The following is an 11,537-nucleotide window of genomic DNA, read 5'->3' as shown; positions in this document are numbered from 1 at the left end:
GGGGGGGTCGAGGAGCGGGAGGGGGGGTGGATTTGAGATCTGGACCCGCGGGATGGGAATGAACTGTCACATGACACACCCCCACGCGCCAACCCTTCGCTGCGCTTACTCCACGTCCGGCTCGTTTTTACATGACTTCGAAGTATGTCCACAGCGTGAACGTGACAATCACATGCGCTGATTTAAGTCCGAATAATTGGTGCTAAATTTATGGACGTGTTCCATCATCGTACGATTTCGTTGGACGTGATTCCTGGGGACGTGTCGGTCCCTACCCGCGTTAAATTTGCAAGTGGCGTTACATCATTTAAGTTGTCTTAAAGATATAGCTCTGATTGGCTCGTAAATACCGCGTTATGCAAACTACAAGCCGTGTAATAACGGTTGGCTATACCGAGAAATGGAAAAAGACTCAAGTCGAGGGGGAAACGACTGTTAAACTTTGTGTCAGCCGGATTACGGATTACCCGGATTACCTCCGGGAGTGTCCTCCGGATTACGTTGCTTTTTCTCTAGGATTACCCCGGATTACCCCAAAATTTTCCCGGATCACCCCAAAATTTCCCCGGATTACCCCGGATTTTTTAGAATTTTCTCGGATTACCCCTGCCGGATTACCTAACGGCTGTCAGCCGGATTACCTTAAGTCGTTTCCCCCTCGACTGAAGTACAGTAGCCTTCCACTCAGGGCACCGGAATTGCAACGGTGATGGCGCCGCGACCGTCCAGTCCACACCTTCCCCCTCAGTCCCCCTGCCCTCCCCACTCTTTCACTCCTTTCCCAAACAAGGAGGTGGGGCCACAGAGCGACGATACTTCCCGTCAAGCTATTGTCGTAGCAGTTGCCTGCCTGCTTGAGCATCGACATGAATATGCATGCATGGCACTTTTCAAAAGTTTTAATTTGACAACAAAAAAATGTTACACTACAAAGTTACCATTAAGGTTTTTTTGGTGTGTGTGTTTTTAAAGTCACGTAAATCATAACCGAGACGTGGAGAGAACGGGTAAAAGATTTATTAACCCAAATGTCGAGGCCAGGCGAGGCTCCGTGAGCGTAAACTGGGCAAGGTGGACAGGCGACCAGCAATGCGATGGGATTGGGATGGCATGTCCCCCCCCCCCCCCCCCGGCATCGTCCTCGCCTCACTCTTCTTGGCCTCACCCTACCTCCCGAGGCAGTAAGGTACCTCCGCTTTGAGGGTGTAGTACTAACTGCGGTAATTGTCGTTAAAAAAATCATACAGAATAAAGTTACGTTTTCATCTGTTTTAAGATGGAAGACCTTTGTTCAAGGATTGAACAATACATCACCCAAATAAGGGGTTGAGGATTTACCGTAAGTGCTAAGGTGTCTAGGAGTGGCCCAAAAGATTACCCTGAAAATCGCGAGTAGTCTTCATCGAAACTCCTTACACTTTCAGTTGAACAGACAGAGGCGTCAAGCAGACACCAGCTCGGCCTAATTTTTATTATTCTTCCAGAACGACCGGTCAAAGGCCTGAAAATAGAAAGAGGACACGCACAAGAAATGGAAGCTTCCCTTTGAATATGTGTCATACTTGTCTGTCGAGCTTTCTGTGAATTTTTGAAGACCTCATATTCGGGCCGCACGCGCCTCTTAGAAAGAGGAAGCTCCACGGGTCAGCTTCCCGCCGCATGTAAATTGGCGAACGGCGGTTGGGCGGGGCGGCGCCGCGAGATCGAGATCAGCCGGCCGTGCAACCGCCCCGCCGGGTGGCGGGTACCACTGGGCCACGGGGGCGCCATGGGGCACCACCGGGGGTCGTCCGGATCGAACCAGACCCAGCAGCCCGCGCCCGGCCCGGACCAGCCCGCCGTACATGGAGCTCAGCCCTGTACAGCCGCTAAGCCTGGGCCTTCCCCCCGCGCCCCGCTGCTACTGCCCCACCGGGAGCAGAAAGCTGGAGAGCTGGTCTTCCCTCTGCGACAGCGCCGTTTTGCCCGCGCCCAGGTCCAGAACCATCGTCATCGTTCTTGACCAGTTTCATCTCACTTTCCCCTCATCCTAACCGTCCTAACCTCTCTCTCACTTTTCTGCCACATTTTCCTCCTAGGACGATTCAAATTCGAAGTTACTCCTCGGGGAGTGACGCAAGTGTAAGTCGTTCAATTAGAGTCGTTTTTGTAGCAGTTTCGGTTGCACATATACAATTCTTCTGAGTGATTTTCGTGAACCCTGTTCTATTAGAGCGATGAAGACATACGGCCACTGATGTGTGGTTCATTACGGGCTTATTAATAACCCCCCTGCTCTCTCCCTTTCGAACCAAACAGGCACTGCCCCAGCAGGAGCGGTAGGGCATAAGTCGCGCTGGACAGCAGCGTCGAGCCAGACGAGGTCAAGGCCTCAGGACGAGGAGAGCGAGAGAGAGAGGAAGAGAGGGGGCTAGAGGGGGGGGGGAGTGGGTGATTGTGAGTGCATCATGAGCAAACAGACGGCGCCCTTCCATCCCCCCTCGAACACAGGTACTGTACACCGCCCGCTGCTGACAAAGCGCACCGGCCCACTACCGTGAGTGAAGCTCCCAAAAAACATAGAGGAGCATAAAATTTGGGTCGCCCTCGAAGGTCGCCGCTGCATCCCGGATCTTTCGGGTTCGTGGTGCGTGCGAGAGCGCCGGCGGCGGCGGCGGGGCGGGAAGTCGCGGATGAGTGCGGGTGGGCGGGCGCGGGCGCGTGGTGTTCCGGAAACACTCCTTGTCTCGCCTGTTTTAGGCAGTCCGCTCGGATGTGACGTTCGGGCTGCTGCTGCTACCGCGCCCCCGCGCCCCCCGGGGGCCGAACCATGTGCCACGCGCATTCAGAAGCGTCATCAAACGACGGCATTTCGCAGCGGAGATAACCAGTTCTTCTCTGCTTCGCCAACCATAGATCGGAATGGTCCTGTTGCACACTACGTCATATGGTTCTGCCGTTCTGCTGCACAACCGAGTGTACAGCAACAAGTTGCGATATCGGGGGAGGAGGGAGGGGGGAGGTCGTTTTGGAGTGCAGGAGTCGAGAGGTGCGGCTCCAGCCAGGCCCAGGTGCATGGGCGGGAAGTGGGGGGGGGGTACATCTCCGTTCCTCCGTTAGTATCTTGGACAGACACTCTGCCATACTGGGTTGATGTTGATAAGGGTAAGCCCGGTCTGTATACATATAGGCGACATATTTCTGTGCAGGGAAAACTATAGTATCAATATCACACTCGACAAATCAAAAGCAAAACGTCGAGAAAATTCAAAGAAATTCAACATTGTGTGAAGAGTCCTCTCTGAAAGTCCCAATCCTTCTTTCCGCGTCTCGCCTGCCCTTTCACACTTTCATTGTCCTCGCTCCTCACTCCCTCAGAGTCTCTCGGGTGACCGACGCATTCCCCCGAGGGGCGCCTTTCAGGCCACAAATCGACCAAAACCGGCAAAAAAGCTGAACGTTATCTGTGACAATTTTGCAGGGGAAACCAAACGAAACGGAAAGCTTTACGCAACTCATAGGACCGTCAACGGCAGCAGCGCGGGTGCGGTCCGGGTAGATAGCCCCCCCCCCCCGCGTGTACGACGGACAGCGGGAGTGGCGATACCCCCCTGCACACCACCCCGTGCGAGTACGGTCAGAGGCCGACCAAGCGCGAAAAGCTCGCCGCAGGTTCATCTCGCAAAAATAATGAAAATGGCTACTATAAAATAGAAATCTGATGTGTCACATGCAGATATATAGGAGGGCCGATCCAAGAGAAGATTCCCCTAGCCAGGCTGGTCCAAGCAGCAATCTCAGCCAAAATGTGGTGCACCCCCTCCTCCCCCCCTCCCCACCCTCCCCCCCCTGCGGACGAGCGATAAACCTCGCGCCTGCCCTTATCGCCACGACGACGACGGCAAGGGGAACTGAAAGTTGATTGAAACATTAAAGCGGGGCGTGCTGCGATGCCAACGAGCCGTGAACTTGGCGGCCCCCGCAACCCCCGCAACCCCCGCGCACCACCATCGGGTATTTCGCTGACCCCTGTGATCGAAGCAATCGAAACTGGTTGTCAGGTTGTCGATGTATTCGAGGAAAGTGACAAAGCGGAAAAGCAGGAAAGATGCTTTGATACCAATGATGAGGACACGGCGTTTCGTTTCATAAAATATGGAAGGCATAACTAGAAATCGGAGGTATATAAATGTCGTACGTGCAGATTTCTCATGTACACGTGCGTGGTTTCTTCCCGGTTTGCCACTTTTACATCGTCTTTCCGTTGTTTCTGGCTTCAGCGTTCAGCGAAATACCCCCATGATACGGGTACATGTGTGTTAGCCCGAAAGAAAACCCCGCCAACCTAAAACAATTGACCCCCCCCCCCCCTCCCCTAGATCGCTGAGACTGCCCTATCAGTTCGCACTTTCGCCGGAATGAGATTCACGATAACGAGACGGCGCGAACGCGACGGTTTTCGTCTCGGCCCCTCTGCCTCTGGTCGACGCGAGTCCTCCCCCCCCCCCCCCCCACATGACCCGGCACACCCACCTCTGACGAACGACTGCTGCTTCGGTATCCGCTGTTGTTCCTTCCGACTGCTTCTCCTGCTTCTCCTGCCTTGCTTCCGAAGAAGCGGCGTTTTCTCTCCGTCCTCGCCGCGACGTGGGCCGGGCATTTTCCGACCTCTTCCAGTTTTTTTTTTTCTTTCCCTCCCGTAACTTACGGAACCCGAGCGGCACAAAGAGAAGCGGGCCGACGAACCTCGCGCGCGCCGATCAGCTGATGCGTCGTCTGCTGCTGCACGTCTGTCTGGCCGCTGCCGGGACCGGTCTGCGCGGCAGTCGGGAGGCGAGGCGCGGCTGGCGATGGCGAGCGGCGAGAAAGAACGCTCGGAAATCTGGAGGAAAACTACCGCAAACAACGTGAAAGGAGAAAGCACCCGCTTATCCCCATTGTCCCGAATCGCGGCGAGGAAAACATGGCGACTCTGTGCCGTCTTCGCGCTTTGTGTGGACAGCGCGTGTCCCCCATGTTCCCCGTCTCTTTCAAACTTGCGACCTCGCCGGGCGCGGGGCCATGGAGGTTGGTCGGGGAGTTGCCGGTTTTTTTTTTCAACTTTCGGTCGCGCAACTTGCTCGACTGTACAGGTACGACACTGGCGCTCTCAAAAAAGTATAAATAGAGAAAGTTACTATATTTTAGAGGGTATTTCGGTACTGAACTTGATCCAAAAAGGAACAGCAATACTCTCTGAACTAAACTCCCTCGTTCTGCAAAAATAACACGGGGCAGAATATGATGCAAAGCGCAAGTTGCGTGCGCGCAGTGCGAACTGTACGTTTTTGCTGCGGCGTCAGCCTCCTATGTCCGAGCGCCGCGGCGGTAGGCAACCACTCGAGCATCATTGCTAGAGGTGCTGCCGCCGGACCAGGGGACGGGTCTTCCCAGCCCTCCCACGCTCTCCACGCATGCGTCGACAGTGATACCAGCATTTCTCTCAAACAGTCCCCAAGGACAATGAATCCGGCAGAGACAGCAACTCTTGAAACGGATTTTATCTGCTGCTGGTGTCGTTTTAGAAAACCAACCGCCCACCTCTTTTCTGATTCCGGTGCCTAGTTTTCCGAACTGGTTGTCCGCAGAAAGTTACGGCTACAACTGTCAAACTTGCGCACGTTGGTGGAACTGAGAATCAGCTGAGAAGCCGCTGCATCTCCCCCACCCTCACCAAGATCACCCCCACCTGGCTTAAGCCTGACACTTCCCCTCCCATTCTATCTTCCGTGATTTTACGTGCGAACAGGTTCAAACTTGTCGAGAAGAACCTATGTCCATTGGGGGTACCTTTGTGTCTGGAGAGGGGAGGGCGTGTGCAAAGTGCAGGAGCAAATGGGCGTTGGCTTCCAACTACACTCCGTAATTAATTGCATAGTTTCTTGCTTGGCGAGTGGATATTGCATCAAAGTGACAGTGGCCACGGGATACGGGGAGGTTAGTCTTTGTTTATGTTTTCGTTCTGTCAGATAAGGATGCTAGCGATCTAAGAACGCAGAATCTTAAGCGTGCTGGACTACTTAACCCCATTTGGTCTACTTGTTTGATTTGCACATACAAAATTTGGTCCACCATTTCATTATATATTTGCTTAAAAAGGGAAATGGGGAGGGCATAACCCGGCGGAGGACTGCCGGTATGAAGCCAATTTAAGACACTTAAGTTTCCTATCCTTTGCATTTTATGCACTAGTTTACTGAATTAGAGGTGTTTAGAATTTTCTGAAAGAGTAATCAGAAACAAGTCGTCCTCTCCAAAACCTATCTTAACTCCATGTTTCCAGCACCTTAACCATGGATCGCCTTAACCGGAACATGAGCTGCTTGAGTATACCATCAGATGTAAGTGAAGACCTCCAAAGCTGTTCACAAAGCAGTGGAAGCAGGTATGTTTCTGTTTCAAGCTTAAATGTTTTTTCCAAATGAACTTTCATAAACCATCCCGGTAAAGCTGAAATGCAGAAGAACACGGGAAAATATAAGTCACCATGTTGAAGCATAGTGATTTCCGTTTTGTTGTTCCCGGTATTATTCTTCTTTCCAGCTTTACGAGAATACTTTATTAATTATTCTTTGTTGCTGTTGTGGTGCTTTGGGCTATAGTGATAGCAGTTCTCGCAGTATTGTGTTCAAACGTAGTAATTCTGACAGCAGCGCAGTGTTACAACCTGTAAGTGAATTTTCAAAATGCTTTATTATTTACCACATTTTTTGTCTTTAAAACATAATGTTTTGGATTGGTGTAGGCATATTATTCAAAGTACAAGAATGAATTCATTGAGACAGGTAAAAGGGAGGAGGGCGGATTTGGCTGTGTTGAGCAGGTACTTAACCCAGTACTTCAGTTATTCTTAATTATCAGTCATTATGCAAAGCTGATGAGCACTGATCATGTCATTTGATATCACAGGTTATCAATAAAACAGATAAGATGCCCTATGCAATCAAACGCATACCGCTCAAATCTTCATCTGTAGAGGATGAAAAGAGTCAATGTCTTATTCAAGAGGCAAAATTCTTGGCATCCCTGGAACATAGAAATATAGTACGGTATTACGCTTCTTGGACAGAAAAATGGAACAATGAATATTCATCTAATGATGAGGTGAGTCACAGAAGACATAACTATTATCCAACTGTAACATGTTTAAAACCTTCTTCAATTTTCAGAATTCATCCCAAGACAAAACTGAGGATGATTCAGACAGTTGCTCCAGAGATAAAACTCAAAAGTAAGTTCAAAATTAAAATTAATAATAGGCAGTTTTGTTTGCTATACCTAACATCATGTAAGTCTCCTGCTATTGCCTAAAAATATTGTTTCAAACTTCCAGATTATGTTTTGATCGTTTGTATCTATTCATACAAATGGAATTTTGTACTAAAACTTTGAGGTATGTTCTTGTATTTGGATATGTGTTTTAAAGTCCTCTTTTTGTGATTGAATTGCTTGTCATTGTAACAATTTCAGAGAGGTAATTGAGTCTGCTGGTAGTGAAGTGAACCCCAGGGTTTTGGATAATCCTGAGCAAGTGGCTGCATATTTCTTCCAAATATTACAAGGATTAAAGTTTCTCCATGAGAAACACAATCTGTGTCATAGAGATCTGAACCCTAATAATATACTTCTTGATGCTGAGGGAAGAATTAAAATTGGAGACTTTGGCCTCGCGAGGTAAAATATGTTCTCAAAGTAGGATCTCTTAACATCACCTTTACTTAAAGATATGGATTGAATTTAACTCTGCACTTTCAGGTTGATTGAGAACTGTCCTGCCTTGGATGAGAGCCCTCTTTCAAGTGTGGGAACTGAATTGTACAGAGCTCCAGAAATACAATCTAAAAAATATGACCATGTAAGTTAAAATTCTGCACTGTGCTAATCTTTGAATTTCATAATCCTTAAAATTGAAACTGTACAGCCAAATCCTTCATATTTTTCATTTTTCACTGCAGCGTGTCGACCTGTATAGTTGTGGAGTTATTTTATTTGAAATGTCATACCACATGAAGACAGGCACGGAGCGTTTGAAAGTTCTAAAAAACATTAGAACACCTGACATTGTGTTTCCTGATGCCTTTTTGGAAAACACTGAGGACTGGCAGAAGGAAATTACTGAGTATGTGACCTCTTTGGCATGTGTTAAGGATGCACACATTTTTGATTTGTGCTAGCTAGTTAATGATATGTTCAAAATTTGTTGATAGGTACCTTTTGCAACATGATCCTGATGAAAGACCTACCTTAGATTACATTATATGTCGACTGTCAGATAACTATCCCCTGCAATGCTCCAATATAAAGGAAGAAATGACCCGAGCACTTTCAAACCCTGACAGCAATTCTTACAAGCAAGTTATGGATGAGTTCTTTTCCCAGGTAAATCTTTGTATACAATGTTAAATATCTATCTATACATTGCATTAGCATTAGTTAATAACTTTTGGAATGTCAATGTTACCCATTTAAATAGGGAAGCAAAAGGAGTGAATGTATGAGCTATGAGACACCCAAACCCAATCTCCATGAAGGTACTTCTTCCCGTTCCCTCATAGAATATATAGAGAGTGTATTTTGCAAGCATGGTGAGTTAGAAGTAGTTTTTATATTATCTTATTGTTGCCAATGTTGTTGCTGTCTTATGAGATAATATATATCTATTTTGTTACAGGTGCTTGTCATCTCCGGACACCATTACTCACTCCATGTGACCTGGATAGTAACAAATCTGAAACAGTTGTAAAATTAGTCACAAGTGATGGATTTGCAGTGAACCTTCCGCACAATGCTAGAGTAGATTTTTCTAGATACATTGTTTGGCATGAAATACCCCTTATCACTAGATATGACACTCTTCAGACCTATAAAAAAGAGTATTGTAGTAGCTCTCATCCAAGACCTGAATATGAGTGTGTTTTTGATCTTGTACACACCCTTTCCACCCATTCAGGTATTTCTGAGGTTTTCTATTTCGTGATTGTGTACAGATTGAGTATTCCTATGCTTAACTTTACATTTTCCTCTTTTAACAGATATAAAAGAGGCTGATGCACAAGTTCTCTCAGTATTAATTTCTCTTTTTAAGGGTATCATTCAGAAAGAAAATACCACCAACTTCATTGCTATTAGCCACAGAGATGTGGTCAAATTTATACTTCTCTCTGTAGGTGTCAAAGAGCAATATGTTTCAATCGCTCTTGAACAAGTGGGAAAAAATGGATTTGAGGTAAGTCTAGTTTATTTCATTAATATCAAGAAAAAACAAAGGGCGTTATTTATCTATTTTAAAATTGGTTTTAGGGTTTGAAATTGGACTCTAGTCAAATTATAGGAAGATGCTTAGATGAAGAAAAACTGTTTAGAATTTTAAGCTGGTCAGGCAAATTGGACGATATGAAACAGCTGCTTGATGAAATTCTGCCTAAGTATAAGGTTCAGACAGAGAAAACGATTAAATATCTGCATGATATTTGGCTTTACAACAGGGATGTTATATCAAATCCGGTAATTATTAATTCCTTTTTCCTATATTGAAACCTGTTCATTTATTGCTACTTACATGTAATGTATTAATCCATGTACATCAAATTGTTTCTTAGATGGAAAATGTGAGCATTAGCTTGAAGTGGTGCTGCAATGTTCACTATTATTCAGGGGTGCTTTTCACTGCAGTGCGTCTTGAAGACAAGAAAAAAGATATAATAATTGCTGACGGTGGACGTTATGATGACATATTGCACTCCTATAGGTAAAGTTGCCTTTCGTGCATTCCTGGAATGTTGGGCTCCCTAACCAAATTTTCACAACATTCCTCTTGGTTATCTTAATTAATATGTATGTTGTTTTCTTTCTCACTATTAATATGGAAATGTCTAAATGTTTCTGTTCTTAGAGCACTATTTGCAAGAAGGAAACTAGGTGTCGAAAGGACTGTACAGAATGGTTGTGGAATTTCGGTGTACATTACCAAGGTGCTCGAACTTCAGGCATCAGACTTTTGGCCACCGCAACTTGTTGTTCTTACATGCATTAAGAATAGAAATTTAGAGAAAACCTTGTATGAGTTGGCCAAGTGTTTGCGCCTGATGAGTCTAAACTGCAGGGTGGAGCACTATGCAGAGGTAGAGTGGGTTCTACTTGTTTATATTCTGGAGTTTCTTGAACTATTGGTCATACTTATTATTATTTTTCTCAGCCTTCTGCCATTGAAGCCTACAAAAAAGATGAAAACGTCTTGTGTGTCGTTGAACTTCTACCCTCAATGATGTTTAATTTAACACACAAGTTTACATCACTGCAGTATGTATTTTATTGGTGCTTCTAAAATTAGTATCTATCTATCTATAGGAGATTGTTCCAATTGTATTTACAACAAATTGATCTTGCAGGACACTGGAAGATGGAGGACAACACATATCCTTTGGTGTATTCTATAATGCTGATCCACCAACCTTGAAGTTGTCTAAATTCAGAGTTCTGAAATTGTTCCAAACAGATATGAATATGTTAAAAATGAATTCATTGTTAGTTAGTGCTCAAATGATATTGTAAAGCAACTGAATCTATTTCGGATCAGGTCCGAATTTGGATCAGTTGTATGTTACTTAGTGAGAGAGCTACGATCAACGCACCACCAAAGTACTTTTGTACCCTCGAAGAGGAGGCTTTTCTTAGTGTTGTGTTGAGACGTCCTTATTTTGAATCAAAATCACATCTTTCCTCTTTTTGACACAGCTCCTAAAATATTATCCTTGCTAAAACATGTAGAAAAGTTTCAAAAAAAAATAAAATGACAAAAAAAAAACAATAAGGAAGATGTGGGTCGTAAATGATCTACAAAACAATAGTTCTGCAACTTTCCTATAGAGATGCAGAAAATAAAATGTCAATTCTGACCCAGGTATGGTTTAAACTGATAATAAGCAAATACTTATCAGTTGCTTGGTTTGAGTTCCACTGATATTGATTCTAATATCTGTGTCATACTGTAATTTTATTTTTGTGAGAAACTAGTTATGAACATCACAGTTCCAATATCAATGTATTGTGTTTTTTTTTTTTGTTAAAATTTTAAATAGTCTTAATGGAGATGCAATAGCATTTTAACTTTCAAATCATTTTATCATTGTTTCTGTTAACTAAACTTTTAATTGCCATGTTGGTCTTTTATCAGAATTTTATAAAAGCTTTTGCCGGTTTCTTATGTGATCAAATTTTAGGTGCAGCAATTTAGTGAGTGCTGTGTCTTAACACACAAACTTTCTGAAACTGCAACTTAATATGACTAACCCATGTGTTCTGTCTGGGCATGGGTTCTACTCAAGACTTTCCGACTTCCTGTAACAATTTCTGTTCTCAATCATTTTTGGCTTACTTAATTTTGCTGTTTTCACACAGCATTTTAGTCTGTTTCTGTCCTTTTTCAAGTCTTAGATATGTTTTTGAAGTAATTTCCTATCCATGTGTCTATCATACAGAGAAATTAACTTTTTTATATCATGTTATTGTTTTTATTATGT

At 45.1% G+C, this 11,537-nt stretch overlaps 1 protein-coding gene across 3 annotated transcripts; it reads left to right on the top strand.

Annotated features, from left to right (window-relative positions):
- Window positions 1–5,727: 5,727 nt before the first annotated feature.
- Window positions 5,728–10,825, top strand: LOC113205258 (eIF-2-alpha kinase GCN2-like). Of its 3 annotated transcripts, none has more exons than XM_026420803.2 (19): window positions 5,728–5,955; window positions 6,302–6,403; window positions 6,621–6,687; window positions 6,764–6,841; window positions 6,928–7,122; window positions 7,188–7,249; window positions 7,352–7,411; window positions 7,489–7,692; window positions 7,774–7,873; window positions 7,974–8,137; window positions 8,226–8,397; window positions 8,492–8,603; window positions 8,690–8,968; window positions 9,051–9,244; window positions 9,319–9,522; window positions 9,618–9,766; window positions 9,911–10,139; window positions 10,214–10,317; window positions 10,407–10,825. In XM_026420803.2, exons 2-19 carry the CDS (start codon window positions 6,312–6,314, stop codon window positions 10,567–10,569), a joined length of 2,628 nt encoding a protein of 875 aa, XP_026276588.1. In that variant the 5' UTR covers window positions 5,728–5,955; window positions 6,302–6,311; the 3' UTR covers window positions 10,570–10,825. The 3 variants fall into 3 exon arrangements, with proteins under 3 accessions (XP_026276588.1, XP_026276589.1, XP_052127012.1); XM_026420804.2 differs by lacking the exon at window positions 5,728–5,955 and adding an exon at window positions 5,972–6,154; XM_052271052.1 differs by lacking the exon at window positions 5,728–5,955 and having other exon boundaries at window positions 6,562–6,687.
- The last annotated feature ends 712 nt before the right edge of the window (window positions 10,826–11,537 follow it).

Source organism: Frankliniella occidentalis, unplaced genomic scaffold, assembly GCF_000697945.3.
Source record: "Frankliniella occidentalis isolate FOCC.00 unplaced genomic scaffold, Focc_3.1 Scaffold148, whole genome shotgun sequence".
Taxonomy (NCBI): domain Eukaryota; kingdom Metazoa; phylum Arthropoda; class Insecta; order Thysanoptera; family Thripidae; genus Frankliniella; species Frankliniella occidentalis.
The sequence above is the reverse complement of the archived record's forward strand: the minus strand, read 5'-3'. Positions and strand labels throughout refer to the sequence as shown.

Coding starts and splice junctions, on each gene's coding strand:
- LOC113205258 (XM_026420803.2), top strand. CDS start 6,312: ATGGATCGCCTTAACCGGAACATGAGCTGCTTGAGTATACCATCAGAT. Junction 9,523..9,617: donor GGGATGTTATATCAAATCCG/GTAATTATTAAT, acceptor ATTGTTTCTTAG/ATGGAAAATGTGAGCATTAG. Junction 10,318..10,406: donor CACAAGTTTACATCACTGCA/GTATGTATTTTA, acceptor TTGATCTTGCAG/GACACTGGAAGATGGAGGAC.